This window comes from Chelonoidis abingdonii, chromosome 11 (genome assembly GCF_003597395.2).
Source record: "Chelonoidis abingdonii isolate Lonesome George chromosome 11, CheloAbing_2.0, whole genome shotgun sequence".
In the NCBI taxonomy this organism is placed as follows: Eukaryota; Metazoa; Chordata; order Testudines; family Testudinidae; genus Chelonoidis; species Chelonoidis abingdonii.
Window position 1 is genome coordinate 50858800 of NC_133779.1, and position 15871 is coordinate 50874670.

Below are 15871 nucleotides of genomic sequence, written 5' to 3' on the forward strand. Positions count from 1 at the left end.
GACTCTAGGATGAGCTACTGAAGCAAGCAGACAATGCCAAAGTCAATATTTACTTTTAGTGTCAGCTGAGGCTTTTCCAGCTCACATTCAAAGGGTGGCTTTTAAAATCCAGTCCCCAACCTATCCATGCCTCGTCCTGCTGCCATGGAAGCCGAGTGCTATGTTAAGATACATTCTCCTAGTAATACTCCAAACGCAGATATACAACCTGAAGAGTCAATGCATCACCAGCGTTAAGAAGTTAAAGAACTGAATTTTGACAGCGCCCTAAACTCCCAACTGAGCATCCAAATGAATATTAAAAGCATTTTGTAGCTGGCACTGCACCACTGTCAGGATACTGCCCAGTGTAGTTAGTGATTTTTCAGGAAAACACAGAAGCTTGGGGAGGGAGGGAGAAAGAGGGGGTGATGGTGGGAGAACCCGAGCTCATAAAGCATCCGGTCTGTGTAGCTGGTCAAACAGGGAGGCACTAGGTCAGGCAAAGTGCACATGCTATCGCTGAAAGTGCTCATGGATTGAAAGCCATTGCCATGTACATACTTAACGTTGGTGTTGGTACAGATGATGTACTCAATCTCATCTGAGTAGGGGTTCTGGAAGGAAAAGGAGCTGGTTCTCATCCAGAGCCATTCACGGTTTTTGGACCGGAATCGGAACATGACTGACAGAACCTGGCCTTTTAACTTCACCACCTAGAAAAATTTAACGCCATCAGTAATACCTGATAAAAAGAAGATGTTTGAGAACAGTGTTGTTTATAAGCAAACACCCACCCTGCTAGCAGCTGACTATGGCACTCTGTCGTAACGCTACAATATTGTATTGTGGCTGGAGAGCAAGGTACAACTACTCTATTCTTTTAAACTCTTTTTATATTCCTCCAATGTCCTGACTTGCCAGGATGATGATATGGGAGTGGAATGTAGCATTCTCTTATGCCTTCAATTAATGCTCTTTGCAGCAATGGAATATACAAAAATAAGAACAAAAAGGTTAATTTCTCCAGCAACTAAAGATTGTCCGATTTATGATTCTTACTATTGGGTAAAACCAATGAGGAGCTGCTTTTCAGAATCATCAGCAGTGGAGTCTTTTCTGCCCTGTCAAGTCAAGCGTCCTCAGAGGAGAGAGTAACAACAGCAAGAGGGCCAGCAAGCCACATCCATTTAAAGTTCGGACACCTTACGCATGGCAAGGCAGATGAACTGGTGTCTGAACACAGCCACTGAAGCATGGCCTTGATATCAAGACTTTGTACTCACATCTCTGGTCTCAGACAACTAGCAGCAAAAGGAGGAATTCAAAAATAAATTAGACACGCAAACCCACCCAGTTTCATTTTGCATGTTAGCAAGTTCTCTTGTGTTTAATAGTCTATTCAAATGTATGCTACTCAGTAACTGAGAAATTTAAGGCCAGCGAGGTGTGATTTCCTGCCTTGATATAAATCTAAACTAGTTTAGTTCCAGTGCACAGCAGACAGCCAATAGGAATATGGGTTTACGAACTGTGATGCAGATCAACTTGTAAGCAGCCAAGGTGGCTAAATATATTACCTGCTGAAAGCTGTCCCGCAAAAGCTGCTGGTCTTCTGGATGGCAGAAATCTACAATATCTTTCCCCAAGAGTTCCTAATTTTGAAGTGGAAAAGAAAAAAAAAAAGTCTCCATTTAACAAGCAGACTCCCTGCTTTCGGCCTGCTCGAGTAGTTCCACTTTGGACTAATGCTTACAATTCCCACATACAACTCTCTGGGACAAAAACTTCAGGCCATCCACCTGTTTTAGGAACTGATGCACTTTTACAAAACACAGCACCACAGCAGTTGACCCTGATGTTTAATCTGTAACTCAGAAGTGGAGTCGAAGACCTTGCTTTAATCAAATTTGCTCTAAATATATGCCAGATCCACCTCCCTCCACTGATCTGTGTTACACAAGAACATCGGAATGGCCACAGTGTGGCAGACCAATGCTCCATCTAGCCCAAGGTCCTGTCTTCTGACAATGGCAAATGCCAAATGCTTCCAAGGGAATGAACAGAACAGAATAATTATTGAGGGATCCATCCCTTGACAGTCTCAGACTCTGGCAATCAGAGGCTTGGGGACACGCAGAGCATGGGATTGCATCCTTGACCATCTTGGCTAATAACTATTGACGGACCTATCCTCCTAATTCTTTTTTTGAATTCAGTTATAGTTTTGGCCTTCACAGCACCCCATGGCAATGAGTTCCACAGGTTGACTGTGCGTTATGTGAAGAAGTACTTCCTTTGTTTTAAACCTGGTGCCTATTAATTTCATCAGGTGACCCCAGTTCTTCTGTTATACGAAGAGGTCAATAACACTTCCTCATTCATGTTCTCCACACCAGTCATGATTTTACAGACCTCCGTCCTATCCTGCTTTAGTCGCCTCTTTTCCATGATGAATAGTCCCAGTCTTTTTAATCCCTCCTCATATGGAAGCTGTTCCACACCCTGGCATCATTTCTGTTGCCCTTCTCTGTGGCTTTTCCGTTTCTAACATATATTTTTGAGATGGGGTGACCAGAACTGCACCCAGCATTCAAGGTGTGGGCATACCATGGATTCATATAGTGGCATTATAATATTTACTGTCTTATTATTGATCCCTTTCCTAATCGCTCCTAACATTGTTAGCTTTCTTGACTGCCACTGCACACAGAGTGGTTGTTTTCAGAGAACTCTCCACAATGACTCCAAGATCTCGAGCGGTAACAGCTAATTTAGACTCCATTTTGTATGTACAGTTGGGATTATGTTTTCCAATGTGCATTATTTTGCATTTATCAGCACTGAATTTCATCTGCCATTTTGTTGCCCTGTTACTCAGTTTTGTGAGATCCTTTGTAACTCTTCGCAGTCTGCTCTGGACTTACCTATCTTGAGTAAATTTGTATCATCTGCAGACTTTGCCACCTCACTGTTTACCCCTTTTTCCAGATCATTTATGAACATGTTGAACAGCACTGGTCACAGTACAGATTCCTGGGGGACACTGCTATTTAACTCTCTCCATTCTGAAAACTGACCATTCATACCTCCTAACCATTGTTTCCTGTCTTTTACCAGCTACTGATCCATGAGAGGACCTTCCCTCTTATCCCATGTCTGCTTAGTTTGCTTAAGAGCCTTTGGTGAGGGACTTTGTCAAAGACTTTCTGAAAGTCCAAGTACATTATACCCACTGGATCACCCTTGTCCATGTCTTTGTTGACACCCTCAAAGAATTCCAGTAGAGTGGTGAGGCATGATTTCCCTTTACAGGAGCTGTGTTGACTCTTCCCCAATAAATTGTGTTTATCTAGGTGTCTGATAATTCTGTTCTTTACTATAGTTTCAACCAATTTGCCCGATATTGAAATTAGTCTTTCTGGCCTGTAATTGGCAGGATCGCCCCGGGAGCCTTTTTTAAAAATTGGTGTCATATTTGTTATCCCCCAGTCATTTGGAAATTAAATTGATTTAAGTGAGATACCACAGTTGTTAGTTCTGCGCTTTCATATGTGAGCTCCTTCTTGGGTGAATATCACCTGGTCCTGGTGACTTATTACTGTTTAATGTATTGATTTGTTCCAAAACTTCCTCTACTGACACCTCAAATCTGGGACAGTTCCTCAGATTTGTCACCTTTCATCTGTTTTCTAAGCAACTAGTGGAGCCGAAATTGATGGCTGGTTCAATACCTAACAACTAATTTTTTTTAGCTCAGTTCTATCAGACAACTGAAACCATGACATGTGGAGCAGGGAGGAGGGGAAACCGGTTTGATTTGCAGCAATCTACATTGGGAAGCTTCTACCATTTCTCACCTGTGGTTGGTAGCCAACAGTAGCCACACAGCGGTGATCTACGAAGGTGAAAATGCCTTCGGTGTTGTGTCGGGAGATGAACTCAGTTGGCTGACAAATGCTGTTCAGGTCTGTGCAGTTGGGTGAGCTAGTGACCTGAAAAGCAAGACAGATTTGGTTTCAGGTTTAAAGAAAGCCACTGAGACGTGCAAGTGTGCCCTCCCAGCCACATACACAATGGGTGCTTGGCCTGGTTGAACAGAATTTTCTCCCACTGAACCATGAAGCAGGCATCGCTGCTTGGAAAGGAACAGGTGGCAGATATTAAATAGGAATGTCTCTAAGGTATGTCAGAAAGGTGGAATAAAGCTGCATCTGAGCCCAGGTAAATCCATACCCAATTCAAAGGCTAATTAAATATTTACGAACATTTATACAGCCCTTTGCACATTTCCAAAGAGCAGTGATGCTCACAACACCCCCATGAGTTGAGATGCCAGCATGAGATAGAGAGCAGGAATTGTGAAGCCAGATGGGGCATTCAGTGCACTTGCTGACATGTCAGTCCCCAGAATGCACCTGGCAGGTTTCAGAGTGCTGGGCTGGGCTTGTGGGAAATCCACCATTAAGTTTCTGTAGGCTTTGCAAGCCAGAGTTTTATTCTCCAGAGATTTATTGTGTTTGCTTTATCTAGACCCACAAATGACACAGCTGGGAGGAAAGGAACATAGATGGGCCGCATGGAGAGAATATACTGCTCAAACCCTTGGAGAGAAAGTAGGAAGGTACTTTAATTCTCAGCAGCACCACATTCCTGCTGAATGGGAGTTTCTACTGACCTGTAGTCTGCCAATGGCTACAAGGCAAAATTTGCTCCCCTGGCCAGCATCCGGGTCATCGTCTGGCAATGAGACACCTGAGACAAAAGACGAGAGAAAGTTTAAGGAATTACAGCATGACAAGCATACCAGAAACCCCTAATCCCACACAGGAAGCAGCAAGAGAAGCAGCTCTGATTTCAACATTTCACACCTTTCTGTTATTTTGTTGCCAGTCACTTTCTCCTAGTCAAAAGGATTTGACAGGCTAAAAACATGTTCAAGTTCAATGCCTGTGCAGTTTTCAACTTACTCAAACTGTTATATGAAAGACAAAGGAAAGAATAATGTGAGTCTAGTTTCAGCCCCGGGTTCCTTAGTGGACTGTGTTCTGAAAGCGCAACCCCCTCTCCTGACCACCAGCAACATCCCATTCTTCGATAAACTCTCAGACCTATAGGAACTGATTCAGCAGAGTTCGGTCCCCTTTCTAGTTCTCTCTGAATTTTGAAATGTGTCTCCAAACACCCCAGCTTAGCAACATCGGCAGTCTGAAAGCAAGAATATGCCAACAACACAGACTGGCTTAAGAGCAGACTTGGTAACTCAAATATTTCCAGAAGCTGGCATGATTCCTTACCTGCTGGGGGCCAGGCTTTTATATACCCTGTGCAGTGCACCACCACATAATGGGGCTCCCCATCTTTCACTGCACCCAAGCCACTCCTAGAGAAGACAAAACAATTAAGATTATTCTTTTTATGTTTAAGAGGCTCAGCTTATTTTGGATTCTTTAAATAGCTGAAATGAAGGGTCTTCAGGGAGGGAGTAGTCCCTGAGCCTGCCCGCCCAATGACACCTAATTTAGATCCCTCTGTGGCTGTTGGCCAAGATGGTCAGGGACGCAACCCCATGCTCTGGGTGTCCCAAACAGCTCGGGCTATCAGACCCAGGGCGTGGAGGGTGGGGTTTTCCCAGCTGTAAGCCACACATGGGGCTGACTGCCAATAGGCGATGTACATAACGCAGTGTCTACGCAGACACTGCACTAACCCTAACTACATCGCCTTAAGTGCTACGCCTCTTGTGGAGGTGGAGGTATTACATTGGCGTAGTGGGCGACTTACATTGTCGGGAGGGACATCGTAGTACAGACAGAGAGTTAGGATGACCTAAGCTGCCTTATATCGACCTAACTCTGTAGCGCAGACCAAGCCTAAGACTCTGACTGCCAGAAGCTGGGACTGGATGCCAGGGGATAGATCACTGAAGATCTGCCGTCCTATTTATTCTCTCTGGAGCATCTGGCTCCATCCATTGTCAGAAGACAATACTCTGGGCTAGACAGACCACTGGTCTGATCCAGTATGGTCGGTCTTATGTTCTTAAGGTCAGACGCGTGCACAATGAGTTATTACATGTGCTGTAATTTCCAGGCACTGAAGACATCTGAGCCTGCCTTAATGTCCTTTAAAAGTAACACTGCCCTTGTTTTCAAAATATATTAAAGCCTACGGGAACAGAATCTCAACCTGTGCTCTACTGCTGAAACTTTAATCTATACACTGCATAGAATAATGGGGTCTGAAGTTTTAATCTGCACATTAACAGTGTCTTGTGGAAAATGGCATTGCTAAGGTCTCTCTCCATTGCAGCGTACGTATTTAAGCACTCAAAGAGGCTGTGCTATACCATCTCAGATACGCTTTATGTACCACGCATCCCACGCTGCTCTCAGGTCTTTTTTTTAATCTGTTACTCAATGTGGTGCAAGACTCATATGCATCACCTTTAAATGTGATCACTGCAGTTTACCTGCATCGGCTCCTCACGAAGCTGAGTCTATTCATGGAGGCTGGATCCACTGAGCTGTTGCCACACCTGGAGCAGTCAAGAGGGGAAAAAAAGGTGTAAACCCTGATGGTAAAGGCTGCAAATAAGATACTTCACCCCTTTATTCAAGATTCCACAATGCTTCACAAACATGAATTGAGCTCCAGTCTACACTACAAACTTACTTCAGGATAACGGTGTCATTCAGGAGCGTGACAAATCCACACTCCTGAGCAATACCATTACATCGCCTGAACTTTCGGTGTAGACAGTGCTATGTCGATGGGAGAAGACGACATCGCTACCGCCTCTTGGGGGTAATTAGCTCTACTTTACTGAAGCAGAGGGCTAGGTGACTTGCCCAAGGTCAGAGCAAGTCAATGGCAGAGCTGGAACAGACTCGGAGTCCTTGAGCTGCCTGTGGTTACATTTCTGAGAGCTGTACCATCCCCTTAACACAGGGCGGGAAAAGTAAGAGTCTGTCTTAGAGCTGAACCCCATTAGGAAATCAGGTTTTACAGAGCCACCTTCCACCTCATCGAACTTGAGAAGGCTGAAAGAGACAGAGAAAAGCTTAACTGCTCTGATATTGGTTAAGCAGCCAGTTCACAGGTTTAGCCATGGGCTCATGCAACCAGATCTCCTATCAGAGTCCCCATATTACCTCATTCGACATATGAAGGATCTCCTTGAGCCCATGCACATTCTCATGGATTGCTGGCCTTCCTTCTTGACTGTCCCAGTCTTTAGATCAAGGATTCGGCCTGAGGGGGTTGGGGGGAGAAAAGACAAGCAAAGTGATGCTGCTCTGCAGGACAACTTCTGGGATCATCACTCAGTATCACCAGGATACACCAGACAACATACGGGCACCACTTAATTTTCTAAGCAGCAGCTACTACATAACCAGCTTTAAAATAGGACACAGCAGTGCATAAATCCCACATGACACTGAAACTAAAGACTGGCTCTTGACCTGGGTCTTCCTACAGAAGCTGGTCCCCTGCTCCAGAGGCTGACAGCATTATGGTCAGCCCCGATGCTAGAGGGGTAAAAGGAAAGATCTCAATGCTCAAACGGCTCGAGCAGATCCAGGCACATTGTTTAAGGGTTCCTTGGCAGCCCATCCACTTGTCAGATAGAAAGGTAGTGTCTGTCACATGTCCATGCATATTTGAGGATGGAGTGAGAGATGCCATGCTTTAACAGGGGTGTAGTAGCGTGCCCCTCCCAGTAACAGATTTAGCACCGTGAACAAGGACAACAATGGAAATTCAGCCTATATCCATCTTCTGATGCATCCTCAGGATCTTTGTTAGAGACCCAGGGTGGTCTGTTCCTCTTATCAAGAATACAAATGATCCAGTTCTAGCTCACAGGACCATCCACATGCCAGGCCAATGGGTGCACTACAAATTCTGGGAATCGTCGGCAGGGCACAGTTTCCACAGCAGGCTGCTTTACCTGTCAGAGCATTCTCCGAGGTGGAGAGCTGTTCCCTCAGTTTGTCCACATCGTCAGGATGCACCTGGTCATACAGGGTGCCGCTAAACCATTCGGACTGCGGCTGGTTCAGGACGGGAGTCACCGAGTCCGAGACATATACCACCCTTCCGGTCTCACAAGACACTATGAACAGAAAGCCATCGGCTGCTTCTAGAATCAAGTGTTTGAGTTCCTGCATACAGAATAGACATGTTCTTAACCCAGTGACGAGACAGTCATCACCCACCAACTACCTTCAAGCTCTTAGGTCTCCCCCCACGTTAATCGCCCTCTGGCTGAGCTACACATTGAGCTCTTTCAGTCTTTCCTTAAAAGCAAAATCAGCAGAGACCTGATCAGTGAGAAATGAGGGTTTGTAGGTGCCATCAGTGGAAGTGTTGCCAGTGCCCCGCAAAGACTTCATGTGAGACACAGCCATACGCAAGATAGTCAGCTTGTCAGGCTTGCGAGCCAGGGCACTGCAGGTGGGCACCATGTCTGACAGCTCCGTGATGTAGGCAGTCATCTTGTTCCTACGCCTGCGCTCTATCTCGCTGTGATTCTCCCTGGGAAAGCAGATGCGGAGAGGTTACAAGAGCCAAACGGCTCAGCTCTTTTGCCACGTCCACCCTTCCTGGATTCCCGCCAGGCCGGAGCGGAAAACAAAAAGATGGGTCAGGGTCGTCAGAAGGGCTGCAAAAGCCTCCCATGCTGGGCATGCATGAAAGAACACGGGAAAAACAAGTGCAAGGGAGAGAAGCTAGAGCCAGGACATCTTTGCCAAACACAAGAGCATCTTGCTCTAAATTATATTTATTAAAGAAGTCTCGAAGGACACCAAGTTAGGGCTAAGCTACTTCAACACAGGAAGCTCTCTACAGCTGATTGAGAGCACAGTTCTGCAGAAAACCACTAACCTACAACAGTAATAGAGGTTTCCTCACACTTACTGTGGTGATGCTCCTTTGAAATAAGTAAACTCTACAGACCTGATTCTCAGTTACACTAAAGCACCTTTTACACCATGCTGGACACACAAAAAGGCTGTAGAGTGGTTGTAAATGTAATTTCTGTCCACTGTTGGAGTTTCTATATATGACCATTAGGGACTATGGCTTGCTAATTTCATCTCTAGTATAAAACAAAGTGAACTCTACAAGCAGCCCAATGTCCTTACCTGTGAGAGACATACCTGTACCTTATGTCCCACCACATTACCGCTAGTGTGAAGGTACAGATTCCTAGAGATGCATTAGAACTAAGGTTCCTTGATTTGATCCCACTAGTAGGTTTAACATGCCTCTCTCAGCAATCTGTCTGCTCCTGGGGGACATTCCCTGTTAGGACCCCCAGGATAGAGGCTAGCATGTGTTCGCATGTTGCATTTATGGATCAAGTGCAATTTAGTTGGGTTATGAAGGTGGATTTTTCAAACCAGAAGATAATGCCAGGTTTCCTATAGGAAAGATTGATTAGAGGTGCAAACAGAGTGGATCAGATGCAAGGAATCACACGATGGGAGATGAAACTGGATGGATGACAGCAAGTGGAAGAAACGGTAAAAAAAAATGAATTAAATACAATAGATGAAAAAGGGAAAACTTTAAAAAAAAATGAAGTCTCACCTATTAGGCTTATGCAGTTTTTAACGGGGACTTGCTTTACGCTGAAGGGAGAATGGTGTTCGGCACAGTGCTTTGAATATCCCATTCATCTTTAATTTAGCTTTCCATCGTTGCAATGAAAATTTACCTGCCCAGACATGTGTTACTCACCTACCCTTTCTGTCAGGATAATGGGGAAATCAAGCAATGCTATTTTACTTGCCCCATTGCAAAAACCTCTTCCCAACAAGAAGGATTTTGCAAGGCAGCCGTAACGAGAGATTGTGGGGTCGCTGCTTAATTGAAGAAGAACGAGGACTCCTGGAAGTACTGCATTTTACTGTCTACACAAGCAGCTAAAAAGTCCCTCGTCTGCCAGACACACACTTAGGGGGTCTTCCTTTAAGCCACAGACCATCTTTTTCTTATCTGGTCAGAAATATTTCAACTCTGAAATGCTGCACTTCCAGAAGGTGTCTCTGCTTCTTAGACAGAATGTAATAAGCCAACGAGAATCTTGTCAGATTCTAAACACACAAACCCACGTAATGATTCTGTGAATTACTTAAGAGCAGTGACTTTTCAATAACATTAAAAAACAAAAAAAACCTTCCTCTTTTACAGTACTGTGCCCATTCTGTTTGGCCATACACCAAACCAATATTTGGCATGGTACTGCGTTTAGAAGAAGTCTGGCCAATACAAATGTGATATCTATTTATACAATGGTAAAAGGCACCATTGCAATGGGGCAGGAGCTTACAAACAGGGATTCCGGCACCTAGCCTCTCTCAGTCCAGCAGAAGAGAGGTTTTACTTGCCAAGGCTGAAGTTAGCAGAGCTACAGTAATCTGTGAAAGTGCTGGCCCAGCCACACTCTGCCCTGCAATCTTCCTGCTGTCTGGGTTTGGATGCAAACCAATTCTTTTGAGGGTACTCCTGCAAGATGTTCTCACAAGGAGAATACAGCTTGAAGTTTTACTATTACACAGATTTCCAGAAGTCTGTCCAGTTTCAAGTCCTTTATTGCAGCAGATAAGGAAAAAAAAAAGTGGAGATGCCTGCAGAAACACCAAGGAGAGCAAGTATTCTGCTTTGCCATGCTTGAAATCTCCATTCTCCTACCTACCTGGCAAGTCTTTCCTTATCCGCTGAACTCTGCTCATCATCAGACCTAAAAATAAAATTAGTGAACTAAGCTAAAATGGAAAAAAGTTTAAAGAAATGAAAAAACGGGAAGATGTATTAGGAAACAACCTACAGACACATCTGTTCTGTAATAAGACAGATCACAAAACAAAGAGGTCATTAAACGTATTCTGTTATACACTTATCTAGCATCTTCTATCAAAGTGTCTCAAAGCGCTCTGAAAACATCAAGCAAGCCTATAAAGTAGGCAAGTGTTAGATTCATTTTTACAGACGGGTAAACCAAGGCACAGAGAAATAATTTTGCAGAAGGTCAGCAGCAGAGCTGGAAAGTGCCCCCAGAAGTCCTGACTCTCAGTCACATTAAAATACACTTACCTCCCTAAATAACGAGAAAGAAGGTATTTTTAACCAATATAAACAGCCTGTTGATCCGTAGTGTTAACATACTAGCGAGCTAGACAAAAGACACTCAGACTTCGCATATAAGGACACCCACAAATGCCAGGAGAGTCAGAGACCAAGACACAAGTCCCTTTTTAACACTGTAAAATACCCAGACACCACGTGATGAGACGGAGTCGGCATACATTTGGGACAACCACATTATGCATGAGTGGTGAAACCACAGAGGTATTGTGCAAGCCATCTAAACAAGGAGCCTACAGAAACCTTACAATCACAACAACACGTTTGCTCATATAGCATTGTTACAAAAAAGTATTGGGGGTGGGGGGAGGGGGGGAGAGACTTTCAAAAGTTTGCTGGTATTTTTTCCAAACCTCCCTGTCCTTCAAACCAGGTTGCTTTAGGTACCACATCATGATTCAAAAGCTACATTTGTAAGTTTTCAGATACTAAATGTTCTCTATAAATCAGGGAGCTACAATTTTATGTTTAGTCTCCCACTGCTTGCCAGGCATAAAAGAGCATGCTCTTCAAGATAGAGTTAGGATTCACGGAGTGGAGCATAAGTTTCTAGCACTGGCCAACTGTGATATACTGGCCCTTAAAACCATTATTAGTCCTGTACTGAATAGCTGATGTTTGACTTTAGAGCCCTGGTTTACTCAATACATATTTTGAGGAAAAAGGGGGGAGCAGGAGAAGAAAGAGAGACTCTCAGCTGGTAAATTGTGGCCATATGAAAGATGCTCAGAGATCCCAGTAGAGATGGATTAATGGGCAAAATAGGTGCAATTTAATTCCATGGATATAAACGACTTTTGTCCCTGGGTATCATGATCAAATGTGTTGTATAAATATATATTTTATCCAACCCCAATCTTTACTGCATTCGTCATTCCACCAGTAGTGAAAGAGTTTCCAATTCTACATAGATTGATAAAGAATAATCATACAGCAGCAGTGTATAGAGGTTTTTAAGGTCAGGCTTGACAAAGCCCTGGCTGGGATGATTTAGTTGAGAACTGGTCCTGCTTTGAGCAGGCAGTTAGACTAGATGACCTCCCGAGGTCCCTTCCAACCCTGATACAGGTCTGTCTTATCTTACTGGGGTTACGTTCCGCAGTTAGCGCATAAAGCGAAAATCGCGTATAGTCAAAATTACACTGAGTGTAATGGCGGCAGAATCGCCCACACTACAGAAACAGTATTTAAATTGTTATTTTTCTTTTTTGTTGTTTTTGCCGACCGCATAAAGCTGAAATCGCGCATGTTAAATGCACCTAAGATACAACAGACCTGGATTCTATGAATGTAATGCCCGCTTATTTCCGGTACTATTCTACACCTGAAGTAACTTGTATTCTTGCTGGCTGCCTTACAGTCAACATGTATAGGAGAGAATGTACCCATTTACACCACTAAGGAACAGACACTAAGTGCTGAAGATATACAGAATGATGTTGGACACAGTGGTCCTGCACATTAGCAGCTCAATGCCTCTACTGTTTCATTTGTTTAATTTTTTAACCACAAGAGTGGACGTTAAAGGCAGTAGCTATTTGTTTTAACCTGGGTAATTATAAGGTAGATCGCTCCTAATATTTGTATGCCAAGATAAGGAGAACCTGATCTCATACTTCAGGGTGTAAGCTGATCACATGCAGAGGGTCAAGGTGAATTTCCACACAACCTCACGTGCAACACTGCACCACTGGCTTGGAGTATTATAGAATTAACTCAACTTCTGAGAAGGGTCAGGGACTGAAACAGTATATCCAAATCGAGAGCTAACGGTCTGATCCTGTAAAGCAGTCCTAGGATATCACATCACATGATACCAAGAGAACCTATGCTACATTATGCATCGATAATGCTTAATGAATCTGCCTTTTTTATTATATTTAAGCTTCTTCAAAAGCCACCAAGGCCATACTTACACTAGGGAAAGAAGTCGTCTTCACACAAGTTAGCCAGTGCGGGTTGGTTAATGTGAACTGAAGTGAACTGGCAATTAACTCAAAGTACAAAAACCTAGTGAAGTTGAGCCCACAGCATTATCTTGTAGATGTATGTACTGCCCCTAACAGGCCTGAAGAGGCTGGTTTTGAGAGTTCGCTCTCTGTGCTGCGACTTTTGTTGTTAAAGAAAGTTACAGCTCCAGTGCAAATGCACAGAAACAAGGAGTTAGGAAAGAAACCTGGAGATGCAGAGCTGCTGTAACAGAACTCGAGCACAGGAACACTATAGCTTACCCAAGGAGCTCTGCCAAAACCCCAGTCCCCACACACCATTTTTAATCTTTTTCCCTTTCAGAGGCCCAACACTGGCGCACACACAGTCCTTCTGCCTGAGAAGGGCTCCCTACAGAAGGGTCAGTACCATTCCTGCCTCCTCTGCACCCCCAAACCTTAAGATCCACGACCCACTACACTGCAAGACCCTTTGCCCACAGCATTTTAGTGAATGGAAGTTCTTTATAAACACAAGTAACATCCTTTGCTTTCTCTCCGGAGGAATACTAGCAGTTCTGACACTGAGTAAGGGCCATAATTTATACCCAGAGATGAGCCTCATGCTCTGAAGTTTGTATTTTAACTCCACCAAGCTCAGGCGCATATCGATCTAGCGCATTCATTGGTTCTAGCTGCATGATTTAGCTGCTTAATACAAGTCATTGCATGCACTGATGCTAATGCTTTAGAGCTGCTTATTTTGGCTAAGAGTTTAGCAAAATCAGAAGACAAAATGGACTCTCACAATGAAGATGTGGACTGGAGACAGCATTCAGAACATACATAACACAAACGTTTAGCAACATTACAAACTCATGGTAAAAAAAAACATTTAAATTAAACATTTCAAATCAGCTTAAATTAGCTTCACTCTAGCCCTGCGGTGCCCCTTCAATGCGCCCAAGGCAATCTGAGAAATACAACAGTACCAGCGCCCAATTCTGGATGGTATACAGAGCTTCCTGCAAAGCGTTTAATGCCCTCAGCTCCCATCGACTTCAGCTGTGCTTGAGGAAAGTGCTACAGCACCAACATTATCAGGCACTTCCCTCAAACTTCAAGGTCAAAGAGTTCTAATAATGCTATTCTATTATCTGGTCTGTAAAAAAACCCAACCCATTTATCCACACCGCTTTGGCAGAATTCCTTTACAAAATACACAAGTAGGCAACACGCAGGAAGCATATTACAGGCAGAAAAGGAAACGCTCTACAAGTACAGTTCATTACAAGCATGCGGCACACTTGTATTTTTATAAGATCTGGGGGCTCCTAATCGACAGCTGAACAAGGAGAAGCATCACAAAAAAGTCAGACTGAATTAGTTTGATACCTTTACAATCAAACTGCTTTAAAGCAATTTTGCAGGATTTCTAGCTTCCCTGGTGCAAGATGTAGGCTTTCCTCAGAAAAAACACAAAAAATGAGAAGGGTGATGAACATGCACTACCAGGCAGGGGGGGTGCCCCAGACGTAAGCAGTAGGACTTTGTGGATTTTATGGATTCTTACCTGGCAAATCTCTCTTTATCATTTGGGATCTGATCATCATCACATCTAGGAGGGGGAGAAAGGAAAAAAAATGTTTTAAAATATTTACATGCCATTCCTTTTAACCAATAAAGTAACAAGCTGATTAAATTGTGTGGGAGAGCCACACACTGAACAAAATACACCAGTTATGTAGAATACAAGTTACAACCTGACATAGTGAAGTCATAGCTTTGTTTCCCATTCTCAAGTGCTTAGAGATTAATAAGCCTATTAGTTACATTTCCTCCATATGACACATAAAAGTGATCTCATACCAAGATCAATCACCTCTCATTGCCCGAATGTCGTAAATAAAATGGCTTAAATTATGCTCTGAAGATGCCATTTTTCCCATAGCCTTACCCATTCAATGACTTAGAATTCAGTAGATAAATCCTACATACACTACAAAAATAAAGAAGCCGGAACCATTGTCATGTTCGTTAGCCATTCCAAAGCTTGAATGGCATTAAATTGCATAGCAAAATGCCATGCAGCCTGGGAAAAACTGACAAATTGACATATGGATTGTAAGCTTCATTAGACTCAGACTCTAAGGCCAAAAGGGAACGTCATAATCATCTCGACTGATCTCCTGCACATTGCAAGTCACAGAAACTCATCCACCCACTCCTGCGGTAGGCCCATAGCCTCTAGCTGAGTAAATCTAGATCTGAGGTCTTCAGTAAAAGACTTAAAATGACAGAGAATCCACCTCTTACTCTAGTTCAAACCAGCAAGCAACCTGTGACCAATGCAGCAAAGGAAGATGAAAAAATTCCCGAGTCGCTGCCAATCTGATCTCAGGAGAAAATTCCTTCCCGACCCCAAATATGGCAGTCAGTTAGACCCTGACCATGTGGGCAAGACCCACAGGACATACACTTGGGAAAGAATTCTCTGTAGTAACTTAGAGCCCTCACCTTCTAGTGTTCCATCCCTGGCCATTGAAGATACTTGCTAATAGCAGTCGCGGATGGGCCATCTACCATTGTAGGCACCCCTCATAAACGTTAGGGTTTTTTACCCCTATGTCTCCCCTTGGAAGGCAGCTCCAGAACTTCACTCCTCTGATGGTTAGAATCCTTGAGCTAATGTCAAGCCTAAAGTTATCGATGGCCAGTTTATAGCCATTTGTTCTTGCGCCAACATTGGCCCTTAACTTAAATAACTCCTCTCCCTCCCTGGTTTTTATCCCTCAGATGTATTTAAA

At 43.7% G+C, this 15871-nt stretch overlaps 1 protein-coding gene across 5 annotated transcripts in view; it reads right to left on the reverse strand.

Annotated features, from left to right (window-relative positions):
- The window catches only part of ARNT (aryl hydrocarbon receptor nuclear translocator), a 39364-nt gene that overhangs the window by 9103 nt on the left and 14390 nt on the right, over positions 1-15871 (reverse strand). For 2 of the 5 annotated variants that reach the window (XM_032767938.2, XM_032767942.2), the window contains exons 4-14: positions 14638-14682; positions 10688-10732; positions 8307-8520; positions 7934-8147; positions 7134-7233; positions 6452-6517; positions 5277-5362; positions 4658-4734; positions 3840-3974; positions 1560-1634; positions 544-695 (exon numbers count right to left, since the gene is read on the reverse strand). In XM_032767938.2, the coding sequence (XP_032623829.1) occupies positions 544-695; positions 1560-1634; positions 3840-3974; positions 4658-4734; positions 5277-5362; positions 6452-6517; positions 7134-7233; positions 7934-8147; positions 8307-8520; positions 10688-10732; positions 14638-14682 (1209 nt within the window). Of the gene's footprint in view, positions 1-543; positions 696-1559; positions 1635-3839; positions 3975-4657; positions 4735-5276; positions 5363-6451; positions 6518-7133; positions 7234-7933; positions 8148-8306; positions 8521-10687; positions 10733-14637; positions 14683-15581; positions 15741-15871 lie in introns of those variants that run through there. The other 3 variants (XM_032767940.2, XM_032767941.2, XM_032767939.2) reach the window with 3 other exon arrangements.